This window comes from Oncorhynchus mykiss, chromosome 21 (assembly GCF_013265735.2).
Source record: "Oncorhynchus mykiss isolate Arlee chromosome 21, USDA_OmykA_1.1, whole genome shotgun sequence".
Taxonomy (NCBI): Eukaryota; Metazoa; Chordata; class Actinopteri; order Salmoniformes; family Salmonidae; genus Oncorhynchus; species Oncorhynchus mykiss.
In genome coordinates, this window is record NC_048585.1 from 62118276 (window position 1) to 62138045 (window position 19770).

At 41.5% G+C, this 19770-nt stretch overlaps 1 protein-coding gene across 1 annotated transcript; it reads right to left on the reverse strand.

The window, feature by feature from the left end:
• Positions 1-2091: 2091 nt before the first annotated feature.
• LOC110500951 (lecithin retinol acyltransferase-like) lies at positions 2092-12104 on the reverse strand. The gene is made up of 2 exons (XM_036958352.1): positions 11406-12104; positions 2092-3362 (listed from the first exon to the last, which is right to left on the reverse strand). The coding sequence occupies exons 1-2, from the start codon at positions 12006-12008 to the stop codon at positions 3210-3212; spliced, it is 756 nt and encodes a 251-aa protein (XP_036814247.1). The 5' UTR covers positions 12009-12104; the 3' UTR covers positions 2092-3209.
• Positions 12105-19770: the final 7666 nt, after the last annotated feature.

Sequence of the window (19770 nt, forward strand, 5' to 3'; positions counted from 1 at the left end):
TTTAACCAGGTAGGCAAGTTGAGAACAAGTTCTCATTTACAATTGCGACCTGAATATTTAGTTGATTCCCTACTGAGTTCAATACATTTAGTTGATTCCCTACTGAGTTCAATACATTTAGTTGATTCCCTACTAAATTTAACACCATTTTGAATAATGTAGAATTTCGTTTAAAGTCTGGATTCCGTGATTCTGTCCGAGTTCTCATCAACGCAGGTTTGATAGCAACCGAGCTATGGGGGACCATTTCAAATGTTGAGTTTAAGCCCCCTCTAGAGTAAATAAGGTACTATTACAACTATAGCGGACTGAACCCTGTGGGCCGGTTTCCTGGACATAGATCAGTGTTTCTCCAGTCCTCTAGTCCCCCCAACAGACCAACTCCAGTCCTCTAGTTTCCCCAACAGCCCAACTCCAGTCCTCTAGTCCCCCCAACAGCCCAACTTCAGTCCTCTATTTTCCCCAACAGCCCAACTCCAGTCCTCTAGTCCCCCTCAACAGCCCAACTCCAGTCCTCTAGTCCCCCTCAACAGCCCAACTCCAGTCCTCTAGTCCCCCCAACAGCCCAACTCCAGTCCTCTAGTTTCCCCAACAGCCCAACTCCAGTCCTCTAGTCCCCCCAACAGCCCAACTTCAGTCCTCTAGTTTCCCCAACAGCCCAACTCCAGTCCTCTAGTCCCCCTCAACAGCCCAACTCCAGTCCTCTAGTCCCCCTCAACAGCCCAACTCCAGTCCTCTAGTCCCCCTCAACAGCCCAACTCCAGTCCTCTAGTCTCCCCAACAGCCCAACTATAATGGACCGTTAGTCTCTAGGGTCGGACTGGGACCAGAAATCGGACTGTGCATTTCTAACACACCGGCCCATTTTCTTCCTCAAGGCTCCCATTTTTAGACAAATAATGACACATTTGAACAAAACCCCCAAAAACTATTTAGACAGGCCCACTGGGCTAAAAATGGACCAGACCATCTGGCATTTGCCTGAACTGTCCTGTGGCCAGTCCACCCCTGTTAGACACTGGCCAGACTCAGGCCGCTGTGCATGCTGGGAGAAGAGACGAAGAATGAATCGATGGCTTGTCTCTCCTCTCCAACTATCCTGACACAACAATGGTAGGTTATATAATTAATGATTACTGTGTGAAAAGGGAGACAGAAAAAAATGGGTCAGGCTAAATTATTTATTGACTCCACACACACACACACACACACACACACACACACACACACCAGTCAGTACAATGTACAGGTATTTATTTACATAAACAGTATAAAGTTGTTACAATGTGAAAAATACATTCTGTGCAAAGTGTTCATGGTTAGAAACGGGTACAGAAACTGTTAATGACCGGTATTTAAGTGTTCTGAAAAATGTAACATTATTCTGTCATTATGCTGTCATAATGCTGTCATTATGTTGTCATAATGCTGTCATAATGTTGTCATTATGCTGTCATAATGCTGTCATAATGTTGTCATAATGCTGTCATAATGCTGTCATTATGCTGTCATAATGCTGTCATTATGCTGTCATAATGCTGTCATTATGTTGTCATAATGCTGTCATAATGCTGTCATTATGCTGTCATAATGCTGTCATTATGCTGTCATAATGTTGTCATTATGCTGTCATAGTGCTGTCATAATGCTGTCATTATGCTGTCATTATGCTGTCATAATGCTGTCATTATGCTGTCATAATGCTGTCATTATGCTGTCATTATGCTGTCATTATGCTGTCATAATGTTGTCATTATGCTGTCATAGTGCTGTCATAATGCTGTCATTATGCTGTCATAATGCTGTCATTATGCTGTCATTATGCTGTCATAATGTTGTCATTATGCTGTCATAGTGCTGTCATAATGCTGTCATTATGCTGTCATTATGCTGTCATTATGCTGTCATAATGCTGTCATTATGCTGTCATTATGCTGTCATTATGCTGTCATAATGTTGTCATTATGCTGTCATTATGCTGTCATTATGCTGTCATAATGTTGTCATTATGCTGTCATAGTGCTGTCATAATGTTGTCATTATGCTGTCATAGTGCTGTCATAATGCTGTCATTATGTTGTCATAATGCTGTCATTATGCTGTCATTATGCTGTCATTATGCTGTCATAATGCTGTCATTATGCTGTCATTATGCTGTCATTATGCTGTCATAATGTTGTCATTATGCTGTCATAGTGCTGTCATTATGCTGTCATAATACTGTCATAGTGTTGTCATTATGCTGTCATAGTGCTGTCATAATGCTGTCATTATGCTGTCATAATGGTGTCATAATGCTGTCATTATGCTGTCATAGTGCTGTCATTATGCTGTCATAATGCTGTCATTATGCTGTCCTAATGGTGTCATAATGCTGTCATAATGATGTCATTATGCTGTCATTATGCTGTCAATAGGCTGTCATAATGCTGTCATTATGCTGTCATAGTGCTGTCATAATGGTGTCATAATGCTGTCATAATGCTGTCATAATGCTGTCATTATGCTGTCATAGTGCTGTCATAATGCTGTCATTATGCTGTCATAATGGTGTCATAATGCTGTCATAATGCTGTCATAATGTTGTCATTATGCTGTCATAGTGTTGTCATTATGCTGTCATAATGGTGTTATAATGCTGTCATTATGCTGTCATAATGCTGTCATTATGCTGTCATTATGCTGTCATAGTGCTGTCATAATGCTGTCATAATGCTGTCATTATGCTGTCATAATGCTGTCATTATGCTGTCATAGTGCTGTCATAATGCTGTCATTATGCTGTCATAATGCTGTCATAATGCTGTCATAATGCTGTCATAATGTTGACATTATGCTGTCATAGTGTTGTCATTATGCTGTCATAATGGTGTCATAATGCTGTCATTATGCTGTCATTATGCTGTCATAATGCTGTCATTATGCTGTCATAGTGCTGTCATAATGCTGTCATAATGCTGTCATAATGCTGTCATAGTGTTGTCATTATGCTGTCATAATGCTGTCATTATGCTGTCATAGTGCTGTCATAATGCTGTCATTATGCTGTCATAATGTTGTCATTGTGCTGTCATTATGCTGTCATAATGCTGTCATAATGTTGTCATTGCTGCCCATTTCTGGAGCCGTTTAAAACACAGCACATCTTCAATACATATCATAAAATTCCATCATTCCATCATTCCAAGTCAATTATTGAATTCCCAGAATCAGCCAGCCATCCAGAGGGTGAAGGGGATGAGGAGGGTGGGTATGGCGGTGTAGGACGACATTCCTAGATAGACCACAGACAGAATTCCCAGGAACGCCGTCAGCGGAACACTCCTGTGATCCCGGATGACAGATTTCAGCCAATCACAGAACTAAAACCAAAACAAAAGGAAATATGAGGACTTTAGTTCATGGTTTATAATGGTTTATCATGGTTTATAATGGTTTATCATGGTTTATAATGGTTTATCATGGTTTATAATGGTTTATCATGGTTTATAATGGTTTATCATGGTTTATCATGGTTTATCATGGTTTATAATGGTTTATCATGGTTTATCATGGTTTATCATGGTTTATCATGGTTTATCATGGTTTATAATGGTTTATCATGGTTTATCATGGTTTATAATGGTTTATCATGGTTTATCATGGTTTATAATGGTTTATAATGGTTTATCATGGTTTATAATGGTTTATCATGGTTTATCATGGTTTATCATGGTTTATAATGGTTTATCATGGTTTATCATGGTTTATCATGGTTTATAATGAAGCAATAAAGCCAAAGGAGGTGTGGTATATGGCCAATATACCACGGCTAAGGGATGTACTTAGGAATGACGCAACGCGGAGTGCCTGAATACAGACCTTAGCCGTGGTATATTGGCCATATACCCAAAACCCCTTTGGTGCCTTATTGATATTATAGACTGGTTACCAACCTAATTAGAGCAGTAAAAATAAATGTTTTGTCATACCCGTGGTATACGGTCCGATATACCAAGGCTGTCAGCCAATCAGCATTCAGGGCTCGAACCACCCAGTTTATAATATAGTGATAGAGAGGGGAAGATGAGGACTTTAGGACACCTCATGGTTTATATTATAGTGAGAGATGAGGACACTTCATGGTTTATATTATAGTGATAGAGAGATGAGGACACCTCATGGTTTATATTATAGTGATAGATGAGGACACCTCATGGTTTATATTATAGTGATAGATGAGGACACCTCATGGTTTATATTATAGTGATAGATGAGGACACCTCATGGTTTATATTATAGTGAGAGATGAGGACACCTCATGGTTTATATTATAGTGAAAGATGAGGACACCTCATGGTTTATATTATAGTGATAGATGAGGACACCTCGTGGTTTATATTATAGTGATAGAGAGATGAGGACACCTCATGGTTTATATTATAGTGATAGAGAGATGAGGACACCTCATGGTTTATATTATAGTGATAGAGAGATGAGGACACCTCATGGTTTATATTACAGTGATAGATGAGGACACCCCATGGTTTATATTGTAGTGAGAGATGAGGACACCTCATGGTTTATATTATAGTGATAGAGAGATGAGGACACCTCATAGTTTATATTATAGTGAGAGATGAGGACACCTCATGGTTTATATTATAGTGACAGAGAGATGAGGACACCTCATGGTTTATATTATAGTGATAGATGAGGACACCTCATGGTTTATATTATAGTGATAGATGAGGACACCTCATGGTTTATATTATAGTGACAGAGAGATGAGGACACCTCATGGTTTATATTATAGTGAGAGATGAGGACACCTCATGGTTTATATTATAGTGAGAGATGAGGACACCTCGTGGTTTATATTATAGTGACAGAGAGATGAGGACACCTCATGGTTTATATTATAGTGAGAGATGAGGACACCTCATGGTTTACATTATAGTGATAGATGAGGACACCCCATGGTTTATATTATAGTGATAGATGAGGACACCTCATGGTTTATATTATAGTGAGAGATGAGGACACCTCATTGTTTATATTATAGTGATAGATGAGGACACCTCATGGTTTATATTATAGTGATAGATGAGGACACCTTATGGTTTATATTATAGTGATAGATGAGGACACCTCATGGTTTATATTATAGTGATAGATGAGGACACCTCATGGTTTATATTATAGTGAGAGATGAGGACACCTCATGGTTTATATTATAGTGAGAGATGAGGACACCTCATGGTTTATATTATAGTGATAGAGAGAGGAACATTTAGAGGGTGTGTGTGTGTGTGTGTGGGGGGGGGGGGGGGGGGGGGGGGGGGCTTGACCCATTTACAGGATACCATAAAGCTGTGCCATAAAGCTGCAGACCCCTAGGTAGAACACGGTGGCCGGCCGGCTTACAGGGAGGAGAATATCATCAGTGTTAAACGTTGTGTCCTGTAGTAGACAAGGTCTCCCGAGTGGCACAGCTGTCTAAGGCACTGCATCTCAGTGGTAGAGGCATCACTACAGTCCCTGGTTCGATTCCAGGCTGTGTCAAAACCGGACGTGATTGGGAGTCCCATAGGGCAGGCTCACAATTAGCCCAGTGCCGTTAGGGTTTGGCTGGGAGTAGGCTGTCATTGTAAATAAGAATTTGTTCTTAACTAGTTAAATCAAATTAAAAAATGAAGACTATCTTTGTACATTGGGTCACTATCAGTTAAAGTACAGTTTAATTTGACTCTTGGTCCTTTGGCAAAGATAAAACTTTACTTTAAGACAAAAACACATTTCTGTGGTTATGAGGACATCTACAAGTATGTCTTAATACTTCAGAACCAGTGAGAGACTAAGTGCTACAGTATGTTATTCTGTCTCTGCTTCTGCTCTGCGGTAGCCGGTCTGTATAAGTTACACTCAAATATGTCTAAAGTCATTGAATAAGTTTCCATCCAATCCAAACCATTTTGGGGGGCGATCATGGTTAGTCTAGGAAGGTGGAGAAAACCTTAGCTCCCTCCCAGCCACGCTGCTGCCAGGCCTCAACTTTGAAATCACCTCCGCAAATACTGTTGTGATTTGATGTGTTGAAAAGGATTCAATGGGTCCGTTGTTCTCTCTCTCTCTCTCTCTCTCTCTCTCTCATTTTGTGGAGGATCGACCAACGAGACAGATTTCCCACTAACATTGAGCCAGTGAAGTCACACTGGTTAAAATCAACGTTGTTTTCCCACGTCATTTCAACGTACTGACGTGGGAACCAATGTGGAATAGACGATGAATTCTGAAAAGTGTTGGTTAAAATTATCTTCAACTCCTTTCTGTGCCTTCTATTAAATTCTGTGCTACATTTGTTTCCTAGTTTATTTACTTATTATTACTCTTGTATTCACTTGTTGTTGTTGTTGTTGTTGTTGTCGACCTGCAAGTAAGCTTTTCATTGCCCTGTGTACATCATGTCCGTATGAGGAATAAACAAACTGAGTGTTGGCTCCAGATCGGTGGTTCTATTGCCAGCTCCATTGAATGGGCCATGGTCTAAAGTAGTTCACTACATTAGGAATAGGGTTTAGTTTGGGATCTGCGGTAAGGGGCCCTGGTCTAAAGTAGTTCACTACATTAGCAATAGGGTGTAGTTTGGGATCTGCGGTAAGGGGCCCTGGTCTAAAGTAGTTCACTACATTAGGAATAGGGTTTAGTTTGGGATCTGCAGTTAAATTGAGATTTAATATTCAGCTCTTCTAACTTTAATAAGTCGCAAATGATTTGATTTCATTTTTTACCTTGATTTAAGTAGGCAAGTCGGTTAAAGGCCTTATTAGGACTTATTTAGAACGACAGCCTACGCCAGCCAACCCTGGTCCAATCACGCACCACCCTATGGGACCCCCCCAAGCACAGCCAGACGTGACGCAGCCTGGATTTCAATCAGGTACTGCAGGGGCACCTCTTCACACCGAGATGCAGTGTCTTAGACCACTGTGCCACTCAGGAGGCCTACATTCCTCGGGTTAGGCTCTTTATGTAGGGAAACATGTCTATTACATTGCAGATATCTTAGAGTTTCATAATCACATGGCAACATGTAGGCAACGTTTTATCTCAATCTCTTCATTCAAAGACTCAATCATGGACACTTACTGACAGTTGTGGTTGCTTCTCGTGATGTATTGTCTCTACCTTATTGCCCTGTGTGCTGTTGTCTCTACCTTCTTGCCCTGTGTGCTGTTGTCTCTACCTTCTTGCCCTGTGTGCTGTTGCCTCTACCTTCTTGCCCTGTGTGCTGTTGTCTCTACCTTCTTGCCCTCTGTGCTGTTGTCTCTACCTTCTTGCCCTGTGTGCTGTTGTCTCTACCTTCTTGCCCTGTGTGCTGTTGCCTCTACCTTATTGCCCTGTGTGCTGTTGTCTCTACCTTCTTGCCCTGTGTGATGTTGTCTCTACCTTCTTGCCCTGTGTGCTGTTGTCTCTACCTTCTTGCCCTGTGTGCTGTTGCCTCTACCTTCTTGCCCTGTGTGCTGTTGTCTCTACCTTCTTGCCCTGTGTGCTGTTGCCTCTACCTTATTGCCCTGTGTGCTGTTGTCTCTACCTTCTTGCCCTGTGTGATGTTGTCTCTACCTTCTTGCCCTGTGTGCTGTTGTCTCTACCTTCTTGCCCTGTGTGCTGTTGCCTCTACCTTCTTGCCCTGTGTGCTGTTGTCTCTACCTTCTTGCCCTGTGTGTTGTTGTCTCTACCGTCTTGCCCTGTGTGCTGTAGTCTCTACCTTCTTGCTGTAGTCTCTACCTTCTTGCCCTGTGTGCTGTTGTCTCTACCTTCTTGCCCTGTGTGCTGTTGCCTCTACCTTCTTGCCCTGTGTGCTGTAGTCTCTACCTTCTTGCCCTGTGTGCTGTTGTCTCTACCTTCTTGCCCTGTGTGCTGTTGCCTGTGCCCAATAATGTTTATATCATGTGTTGTGTTGCTACCATGTTGTGTTGCTACCAGGTTCTTGTTATGTTGTGTTGCTACCATGCTATGTTGTTGTCTTAGGTCTCTCTCTATGTAGTTGTGTTGTCTCTCTTGTCATGATGTGTATTTTTAATGTGCTTTTTAATTTTTCTATATTTTTTTTATCCCAGCCTCCGGTCCCCGCAGGAGGCCTTTCGGTAGGCCGTCATTGTGAATAATAAGTTGTTCTTAACTGACTTGACTAGTTAAATAAATAATAAAATGAAAAAAACGATGTAGGCAGCCTGGTCCACCACCAATGCAACTATTTAGGGACCGTCAACAAAGTGCATGACCACAATATTCATATTTAAATAGCTCTCCAACCATGTGACTTAGCAACCGCATTTCAGCTGTCCATTATTCCTTACATAGAGAGGCATGTTGCACACCTTTGGTTTTCTTATAAAAACGATTACATTTTTTATAAATAAATACTGTATATACAGTACCAGTCAAAAGTTTGGACATATTCTTTATTTTTACTATTTTCTACATTGTAGAATAATAGTGAAGACATCAACACTATGAAATAACATGTAGTAACCAAAAAAAGTGTTAAACAAATCAAAATATATTTGAGATTCTTCAAAGTAGCCACCCTTTGCCTTGACGACAGCTTTGCACATTCTTGGACTCTTTTGCCTTGGGGTCTCAGTCTTTCACGCGCCTTTTTGCAAACTCCAGGCATGCTGTCATGTGCCTTTTTCTCAGGAGTGGCTTCCGTCTGGCCACTCTCGCATAAAGCCCAGATTGGTGAAGCGCAGTAGTGGTCACCTCCCTGACCAAGGTCCTTCTTGCCCGGTTTCTCAGTTTGGTTGGACGGTCAGCTCTAGGCAGAGAGTGTGGGTAGTTCAATATTTTTTCTATTTCCCAATGAATGGAGAACACTGTGGCTACACTCAAAATGGCTGCCAGTCCACCCATTATGACGTCATTGACTTGAATGGAGAGACCCTTTCTATTCATTCTATTTCTATGTCCCTACCCTGTGAACAATACAAAAGTTGGTTTCAGGTGCCTAGGTCATGTGACCAAGGAGCTATTGAATTGTAAGTTATTTGTAATAAATATATATATTTTTAAAACACGTTGAAATCATTTCATGAGAAAACCAAAGGGTGTGCAACATGTCTCTAGGCAGTCATTGTAAATGACAATTTGATCTTAACTGACTTGCCTAGTTAAATAAAAGGTCAAAGAAATATTGAAGTTGAAATACCAAACCAATTTCACAATGATCCATACCTCAATTCCCTCTTATAGTAGAGCCAATGGAACAGAACCCGTTAGAACAGAGCGCGCTAAGAAATGAGAGCTCTTTTCAAAAGGACTTCTTCCTGCCTTGTGTTCCATGAACAACTGTTAAAAGCAACAGGCAGGGACATTAAAATTGGAATGGGCTCATTTAAAACAAACTCAGGCTCTCACCAGACCTGCAGACTCCGAAGCCTTGTCAGCCTATCAACTCAAAAGTAGCGCAAATTGCCTATTTTAAATACTGCGATGATACATTGTCTTTCCATGTCCTAATTTACATGTCGGCCTACTTTTGGGGCAAGGAGGAGTTTGATCCTGTTTTGCCCCCCAGCTTACACGGCCAAATCATCAACCAAAATGGCACCCTAATCACCTTGGGGCACAACTTTAGACCAGAGCAGGGCCCTACATTAGACCAGAGTAGGGCACTACATTAGACCAGAGCAGGGCTCTACATTAGACCAGAGCAGTGCACTACATTAGACCAGAGCAGGGCCCTACATTAAACCAGAGCAGGGCCCTACATTAAACCAGAGCAGAACACTAATTTAGACCAGAGCGGGGCCCTAATTTAAACCAGAGCAGGGCCCTACATTAGACCAGAGCAGGGCAATAATTTAGACCAGAGCGGGGCCCTACAATAGACCAGAGCAGGGCCCTACAGTAGACCAGAGCAGGGTCCTACAGTAGACCAGAGCAGGGCGCTACATTAGACCAGAACAGGGCCCTACAGTAGACCAGAGCAGGGCCCTACATTAGACCAGAGCAGGGCCCTAATTTAGACCAGAGCAGGGCCCTAATTTAGACCAGAGTAGGGCCCTACAGTAGACCAGAGCAGGGCGCTACATTAGACCAGAGCAGGGCGCTACATTAGACCAGAACAGGGCCCTACAGTAGACCAGAGCAGGGCCCTACATTAGACCAGAGCGGGGCCCTACATTAGACCAGAGCGGGGCCCTACAGTAGACCAGAGTAGGGCCCTACAGTAGACCAGAGCAGGGCGCTACATTAGACCAGAGCAGGGCCCTACAGTAGACCAGAGCAGGGCCCTACAGTAGACCAGAGCAGGGCCCTACAGTAGACCAGAGCAGGGCCCTAATTTAGACCAGAGCGGGGCCCTAATTTAGACCAGAGCGGGGCCCTAATTTAGACCAGAGCGTGGCCCTACATTAGACCAGAGCGGGGCTCTACATTAGACCAGAGCAGGGCCCTACATTAGACCAGAGCAGGGCCCTAATTTAGACAAGAGCGGGGCCCTACAGTAGACCAGAGCGCGGCCCTACTTCAGACTGACCAAAATGTGTGCACCATATTAGCCCTGTCTACACCGTTAGAAACAAAGGTGCAATCTAGAACCTAAAATGGTTCTTTGGCTGTCTCCATAGGATAACCCTTTGAATAACCCCTTTTGGTTCTAGGTAGAACCTTTCGAGGTTCCACGTAGAACCCTTTCCGAAGAGGTTATCTACAAAAGGGTTCTATCTGGAACCCAAAAGGGTGCTCCTATGGGGACAGCCCGAAGAACCCTTTTTTCCCCCAAACAGTTTAGATAATAGGGTCCCATTTGGGACGGACCATTGTCTGCTCTATAAACCTATTGGTCCATATTGACGCGCATCATTTAGCATTGCTCACTGAGTAAAATAGGCTAATGACCACTTTTAACCTATTTGGCTTGAGATGAATCAAATTCTAAGTAAACTAACTTTTTTTTTTATCAAAGCAGATAGGCCTATCACCTAAACCAGCAATTACTAGTTCACAGCATTCAATTAATCTATAAATTAATATTTTAATGTTTTGATTCTGCTAGTTACAGAGTCCTGCAGCGTCGCTCTGTGAAAACTCACCGGCGCGCAACAGTACCAATCGCGTACATAGGACGCACACCAAATGGGTAATCAACACTTTAGGCATCTTTTAAATGTCCCACTGGGCACACACTGGTTGAATCAGCGTTGTTTACACGTCATTTCAATGATGTTACGTTAAACCAACGTAGAATAGAAGTTGAATTGACGTCTGTGACCAGCGCGTTGGGCCTATTTAGGAAAACTCCGTTATCATTTTGCAGTTTAACATTGGAATATATAGCTTTCAGAGAGATAGCCTCTTCATTATGTCCGTGCGTAAAAAAACAAGAAATAGCCTAGTCTAGGCCAATATCAATATGTTACCTTGTCAGTCTGAATGCTGATTGCAATGCCATACCGGCAATAAGTAACGAAATGTTCACAGTTATTCCAAAGCAAGCTGTACGGTATCTTCCCAACCAGTTTCTCCGCTCTACTCGCGATCTCTTCGCCATCCAACGGTCGTTTCTGCACGGTAGTGTCCATAGCGTTCAGAAGAATTGATGCTCCATACGCAAAGTCCTCAACAGTATCCACCCGAATACTGGCGCTCTTGGATAAAACTCCGAGAACTAAGCGTGTGTTTGTTACCATCACCCGGATTGAACGCTTGTCCGTTGTAAAGAGTGGCAAAATATCCGGAATCAGATGGGCCACCCGGTTGTCCCCTAAATAGATGCCAAAATGAGTGAATAAAGTCCGGGGCACTTCTAGCAAGTCTCCTCGTTGGTATATGGACTCTGTGAGTGCGGCCCCGGCGGAGGTATCCGGGACTCTCTCTCTCCACCCCTCATTCTCGCAGTGATGTGTAACTCTCTTCTTCTCCCTCGCTCTGTCTGTGTCTGAAAACAACAAACTGGGCCTGAAGGCATTGAGGTGAGTGAGGAAGAACAATTTTTCCAGGAGTAATGTGAGCGAATTCAACATTTTTATTGGAGGAGATTCCTTGTCCTTGTTTTTCGGGACGTTGTCCTCCTCGCCTCACGCTCCTCTATCATCTTCAGGTCGCGGTCAGTTTCAACGAGGGGCCCTCCGTGACGTCGTGAGGGAACCGAGGAACCGATTGGCTGCTGTTTGAGAGCAGATTAGTCACGTAGTAGGTGTTCTGAGTGACACTTGTAGGGCTAAAGGCTTGTTGACTTCTTACTGTGGACATGCAGATCACAACTAGTTAAGGTTAGCATAGCACAAGATGTTCTTCCATTTTGCAGCGTTGTGTCAGTGTCGAATAGTCTAATAGGCCCATCTGTGTGGGGAAAAACTGGTTGAATCAACATTGTTTCCACATAAATTTTTTTTAAACCTTCATTTAACTAGGCAAGTCAGTTAAAGTACCTAAAACAGTCGTATGGCTCGGGGGGAGGGGGGGGGGGGGGGGGGGGGGGGGGGGGGGGGGGGGGGGGGGGGGGGGGGTAGAAGCTGTTCAGGTGCATTAGTAACTTACCACCCTTGCCACCTGGGGGCGGCCCGTCAGGAAGTCCAGGATCCAGATGGCCTGTGACTGATATGGTAAACTCCTCCACGTTATCTAATGAATCCCAGAACACAGTCCAATCTGTGCATGCGAAACAGTCCTGTATAAACTTAGCTTCAGCTTCATTGGACCACTTCTGTATTAAACGCGGCGCTGATACTTCCTGTTTGTGTGTGTCTCTGTGTGAGGAGTTAAGATGATCTAGGTCCTACAGTTACACAAGTGGCATGCTGGTAGAAATGAGGTAAAACGGATTTAAGTTTCCTTGAGTTAAAACTCGCCAGCAAACTAGGAGTGCCATCTCGATATGCATTTTCTTGTTTGCTTATGGCCCTATATAGCTCGTTGAGTGCTGTCTTGGTGTAAAAGAGACTCACACACTTCCCACTTACCATTTCTTTCCTTTTTTTTACCTTACCTTTCCCCGAGCTGCCGTTCGGTCTTGCCGATGCATAGATCTATGTTATCCATGTCTTTGTTCAGCCATGACAGGATATTACAGTTCTTCAGGTCCTGTTGATATCTTACACATGTTCTATAATTCTGTCCCGCAGAGTTCCTGTTCTTTGTTCTGATATATTCTATAGTTCTGTCCCGCAGAGTTCTGTTCTTTGGTCTGATATATTCTATAGTTCTGTCCCGCAGAGTTCTGTTCTTTGTTCTGATATATTCTATAATTCTGTCCCGCAGAGTTCCTGTTCTTTGGTCTGATATATTCTATAGTTCTGTCCCGCAGAGTTCTGTTCTTTGTTCTGATATATTCTATAATTCTGTCCCGCAGAGTTCTGTTCTTTGGTCTGATATATTCTATAGTTCTGTCCCGCAGAGTTCTGTTCTTTGTTCTGATATATTCTATAGTTCTGTCCCGCAGAGTTCTGTTCTTTGTTCTGATATATTCTATAATTCTGTCCCGCAGAGTTCTGTTCTTTGGTCTGATATATTCTATAATTCTGTCCCACAGAGTTCTGTTCTTTGGTCTGATATATTCTATAGTTCTGTCCCGCAGAGTTCTGTTCTTTGGTCTGATATATTCTATAATTCTGTCCCGCAGAGTTCTGTTCTTTGGTCTGATATATTCTATAGTTCTGTCCCGCAGAGTTCCTGTTCTTTGTTCTGATATATTCTATAGTTCTGTCCCGCAGAGTTCTGTTCTTTGGTCTGATATATTCTATAGTTCTGTCCCACAGAGTTCTGTTCTTTGGTCTGATATATTCTATAGTTCTGTCCCGCAGAGTTCTGTTCTTTGTTCTGATATATTCTATAGTTCTGTCCCGCAGAGTTCTGTTCTTTGGTCTGATATATTCTATAGTTCTGTCCCACAGAGTTCTGTTCTTTGGTCTGATATATTCTATAGTTCTGTCCCGCAGAGTTCTGTTCTTTGTTCTGATATATTCTATAGTTCTGTCCCGCAGAGTTCCTGTTCTTTGTTCTGATATATTCTATAGTTCTGTCCCGCAGAGTTCTGTTCTTTGGTCTGATATATTCTATAATTCTGTCCCGCAGAGTTCCTGTTCTTTGTTCTGATATATTCTATAGTTCTGTCCCGCAGAGTTCTGTTCTTTGTTCTGATATATTCTATAATTCTGTCCCGCAGAGTTCTGTTCTTTGGTCTGATATATTCTATAATTCTGTCCCGGAGCGTGCTGTTCTTTGTTCTGATATATTCTATAATTCTGTCCCGCAGAGTTCTGTTCTTTGGTCAGATATATTCTATAATTCTGTCCCGGAGCGTGCTGTTCTTTGTTCTGATATATTCTATAATTCTGTCCCGCAGCATGCTGTTCTTTGTTCTGATATATTCTATAATTCTGTCCCGCAGAGTTCCTGTTCTTTGGTCTGATATATTCTATAGTTCTGTCCCGCAGAGTTCTGTTCTTTGTTCTGATATATTCTATAATTCTGTCCCGCAGAGTTCTGTTCTTTGGTCTGATATATTCTATAATTCTGTCCCGCAGCGTGCTGTTCTTTGTTCTGATATATTCTATAATTCTGTCCCACAGCATGCTGTTCTTTGTTCTGATATATTCTATAATTCTGTCCCGCAGAGTTCTGTTCTTTGGTCTGATATGTTCTATAATTCTGTCCCGCAGAGTTCTGTTCTTTGGTCTGATATATTCTATAATTCTGTCCCGCAGAGTTCTGTTCTTTGTTCTGATATGTTCTATAATTCTGTCCCGCAGAGTTCTGTTCTTTGTTCTGATATGTTCTATAATTCTGTCCCGCAGCGTGCTGTTCTTTGTTCTGATATATTCTATAATTCTGTCCCGCAGCGTGCTGTTCTTTGTTCTGATATATTCTATAGTTCTGTCCCGCAGAGTTCTGTTCTTTGTTCTGATATATTCTATAATTCTGTCCCGCAGAGTTCCTGTTCTTTGGTCTGATATATTCTATAGTTCTGTCCCGCAGAGTTCTGTTCTTTGTTCTGATATATTCTATAATTCTGTCCCGCAGAGTTCTGTTCTTTGGTCTGATATATTCTATAGTTCTGTCCCGCAGAGTTCTGTTCTTTGTTCTGATATATTCTATAGTTCTGTCCCGCAGAGTTCTGTTCTTTGTTCTGATATATTCTATAATTCTGTCCTGCAGAGTTCTGTTCTTTGGTCTGATTTATTCTATAGTTCTGTCCCGCAGAGTTCTGTTCTTTGGTCTGATATATTCTATAGTTCTGTCCCGCAGAGTTCCTGTTCTTTGTTCTGATATATTCTATAGTTCTGTCCCGCAGAGTTCTGTTCTTTGTTCTGATATATTCTATAGTTCTGTCCCGCAGAGTTCTGTTCTTTATTCTGATATATTCTATAATTCTGTCCCGCAGAGTTCTGTTCTTTGGTCTGATATATTCTATAGTTCTGTCCCGCAGAGTTCTGTTCTTTGGTCTGATATATTCTATAGTTCTGTCCCGCAGAGTTCCTGTTCTTTGTTCTGATATATTCTATAGTTCTGTCCCGCAGAGTTCTGTTCTTTGGTCTGATATATTCTATAGTTCTGTCCCACAGAGTTCTGTTCTTTGGTCTGATATATTCTATAGTTCTGTCCCGCAGAGTTCTGTTCTTTGTTCTGATATATTCTATAGTTCTGTCCCGCAGAGTTCTGTTCTTTGGTCTGATATATTCTATAGTTCTGTCCCACAGAGTTCTGTTCTTTGGTCTGATATATTCTATAGTTCTGTCCCGCAGAGTTCTGTTCTTTGTTCTGATATATTCTATAGTTCTGTCCCGCAGAGTTCTGTTCTTTGTTCTGATATATTCTATAATTCTGTCCCGCAGAGTTCTGTTCTTTGGTCTGATATATTCTATAGTTCTGTCCCGCAGAGTTCTGTTCTTTGGTCTGATATATTCTATAGTTCTGTCCCGCAGAGTTCCTGTTCTTTGTTCTGATATATTCTATAGTTCTGTCCCGCAGAGTTCTGTTCTTTGGTCTGATATATTCTATAATTCTGTCCCGCAGAGTTCCTGTTCTTTGTTCTGATATATTCTATAGTTCTGTCCCGCAGAGTTCTGTTCTTTGTTCTGATATATTCTATAATTCTGTCCCGCAGAGTTCTGTTCTTTGGTCTGATATATTCTATAATTCTGTCCCGGAGCGTGCTGTTCTTTGTTCTGATATATTCTATAATTCTGTCTTGCAGAGTTCTGTTCTTTGGTCTGATATATTCTATAATTCTGTCCCGGAGCGTGCTGTTCTTTGTTCTGATATATTCTATAATTCTGTCCCGCAGCATGCTGTTCTTTGTTCTGATATATTCTATAATTCTGTCCCGCAGAGTTCCTGTTCTTTGGTCTGATATATTCTATAGTTCTGTCCCGCAGAGTTCTGTTCTTTGTTCTGATATATTCTATAATTCTGTCCCGCAGAGTTCTGTTCTTTGGTCTGATATATTCTATAATTCTGTCCCGCAGCGTGCTGTTCTTTGTTCTGATATATTCTATAATTCTGTCCCACAGCATGCTGTTCTTTGTTCTGATATATTCTATAATTCTGTCCCGCAGAGTTCTGTTCTTTGGTCTGATATGTTCTATAATTCTGTCCCGCAGAGTTCTGTTCTTTGGTCTGATATATTCTATAATTCTGTCCCGCAGAGTTCTGTTCTTTGTTCTGATATGTTCTATAATTCTGTCCCGCAGAGTTCTGTTCTTTGTTCTGATATGTTCTATAATTCTGTCCCGCAGCGTGCTGTTCTTTGTTCTGATATATTCTATAATTCTGTCCCGCAGCGTGCTGTTCTTTGTTCTGATATATTCTATAATTCTGTCCCACAGCATGCTGTTCTTTGTTCTGATATATTCTATAGTTCTGTCCCGCAGCGTGCTGTTCTTTGTTCTGATATATTCTATAATTCTGTCCCACAGCATGCTGTTCTTTGTTCTTATATATTCTATAATTCTGTCCCGCAGAGTTCTGTTCTTTGGTCTGATATGTTCTATAATTCTGTCCCGCAGAGTTCTGTTCTTTGGTCTGATATATTCTATAATTCTGTCCCGCAGAGTTCTGTTCTTTGTTCTGATATGTTCTATAATTCTGTCCCGCAGAGTTCTGTTCTTTGTTCTGATATATTCTATAATTCTGTCCCGCAGAGTTCTGTTCTTTGTTCTGATATATTCTATAATTCTGTCCCGCAGAGTTCTGTTCTTTGGTCTGATATGTTCTATAATTCTGTCCCGCAGAGTTCTGTTCTTTGTTCTGATATATTCTATAATTCTGTCCCTTAGCGTGCTGTTCTTTGTTCTGATATATTCTATAATTCTGTCCCACAGCGTGCTGTTCTTTGTTCTGATATATTCTATAATTCTGTCCCGCAGAGTTCTGTTCCTTGGTCTGATATATTCTATAATTCTGTCCCACAGAGTTCTGTTCTTTGGTCTGATATATTCTATAATTCTGTCCCGCAGCGTGCTGTTCTTTGTTCTGATATATTGTATAATTCTGTCCCGCAGAGTTCTGTTCTTTGTTCTGATATATTCTATAGTTCTGTCCCGCAGCGTGCTGTTCTTTGTTCTGATATATTCTATAATTCTGTCCCGCAGCGTGCTGTTCTTTGTTGTGATATATTCTATAATTCTGTCCCGCAGCATGCTGTTCTTTGTTCTGATATATTCTATAATTCTGTCCCGCAGAGTTCTGTTCTTTGGTCTGATATATTCTATAATTCTGTCCCGCAGCGTGCTGTTCTTTGTTCTGATATATTCTATAATTCTGTCCCGCAGCATGCTGTTCTTTGTTCTTATATATTCTATAATTCTGTCTCGCAGCATGCTGTTCTTTGTTCTGATATATTCTATAATTCTGTCCCACAGCATGCTGTTCTTTGTTCTGATATATTCTATAATTCTGTCCCGCAGCGTGCTGTTCTTTGTTCTGATATATTCTATAATTCTGTCCCGCAGCGTGCTGTTCTTTGTTCTGATATATTCTATAATTCTGTCCCGCAGCATGCTGTTCTTTGTTCTTATATATTCTATAATTCTGTCTCGCAGCATGCTGTTCTTTGTTCTGATATATTCTATAATTCTGTCCCGCAGCGTGCTGTTCTTTGGTCTGATATATTCTATAGTTCTGTCCCGCAGAGTTCTGTTCTTTGGTCTGATATGTTCTATAATTCTGTCCCGCAGAGTTCTGTTCTTTGTTCTGATATATTCTATAATTCTGTCCCGCAGAGTTCTGTTCTTTGGTCTGATATGTTCTATAATTCTGTCCCACAGAGTTCTGTTCTTTGTTCTGATATATTCTATAATTCTGTCCCTTAGCGTGTTGTTCTTTGTTCTGATATATTGTATAATTCTGTCCCACAGCGTGCTGTTCTTTGTTCTGATATATTGTATAATTCTGTCCCGCAGAGTTCTGTTCTTTGGTCTGATATATTCTATAATTCTGTCCCACAGAGTTCTGTTCTTTGTTCTGATATATTCTATAATTCTGTCCCGCAGAGTTCTGTTCTTTGTTCTGATATGTTCTATAATTCTGTCCCGCAGCATGCTGTTCTTTGTTCTGATATATTCTATAATTCTGTCCCGCAGCATGCTGTTCTTTGTTCTGATATATTCTATAATTCTGTCCCGCAGCATGCTGTTCTTTGTTCTGATATATTCTATAATTCTGTCCCGCAGCATGCTGTTCTTTGTTCTGATATATTCTATAATTCTGTCCCGCAGAGTTCTGTTCTTTGGTCTGATATATTCTATAATTCTGTCCCACAGAGTTCTGTTCTTTGGTCTGATATATTCTATAGTTCTGTCCCGCAGAGTTCTGTTCTTTGGTCTGATATATTCTATAGTTCTGTCCCACAGAGTTCTGTTCTTTGGTCTGATATGTTCTATAGTTCTGTCCCGCAGAGTTCTGTTCTTTGGTCTGATATATTCTATAGTTCTGTCCCACAGAGTTCTGTTATTTGGTCTGATATATTCTATAGTTCTGTCCCACAGAGTTCTGTTCTTTGGTCTGATATATTCTATAATTCTGTCCCACAGAGTTCTGTTCTTTGGTCTGATATGTTCTATAATTCTGTCCCACAGAGTTCTGTTCTTTGTTCTGATATGTTCTATAATTCTGTCCCACAGAGTTCTGTTCTTTGGTCTGATATGTTCTATAGCATTTTGAATGAATTATTTTGTGGAGTGAACATCCTCAGCCGCCAACTCGTTGAAGTAGAATTCTTTATCCAAACCGAGGTTAGTGATCACTGATGTCCAGAAGTAGTTTTTGTTCATAGGAAATTATGGTGGAAAATGTATGCATAAAAAAAAGAAATAGAATTAAGATCAGCGTTTAAAACACCACACAAAATTGGTAAGGAACCCGTAGCATGGCAGCTATCCTTCTCTGCAGCGCAAGAATGCAATGTATTTAACTATTCACATCTGGTGTGTGTGTGTGTGTGTGTGTGTGTGTTTGAGGTGAGTGTAATGTCAGACATAGTGGTGCAAAGTTTGAGCTCGTTTTGGCTAAAGAATGGAAAGAGAGTGTGTGTGTTTGTGTGTGTGGTTTGGCTAAAGAGTCTGTGGAAAAGAGGAAGCTAAGGCCATATGGCAATCATTAGATCCCTGGAGAACTGGGACAACCAGCCCATTCATTCATTCACTCACTCACTCACTCACTCACTCACTCACTCCCCCCCCCCCCCCCCCCCCCCCCCCCCCACACACACACACACACACATATTTCACATTCATGGGAAAAAATATGGGCAGGAACTTTAACCCTGTAAATAGGGCCATTTGGGAA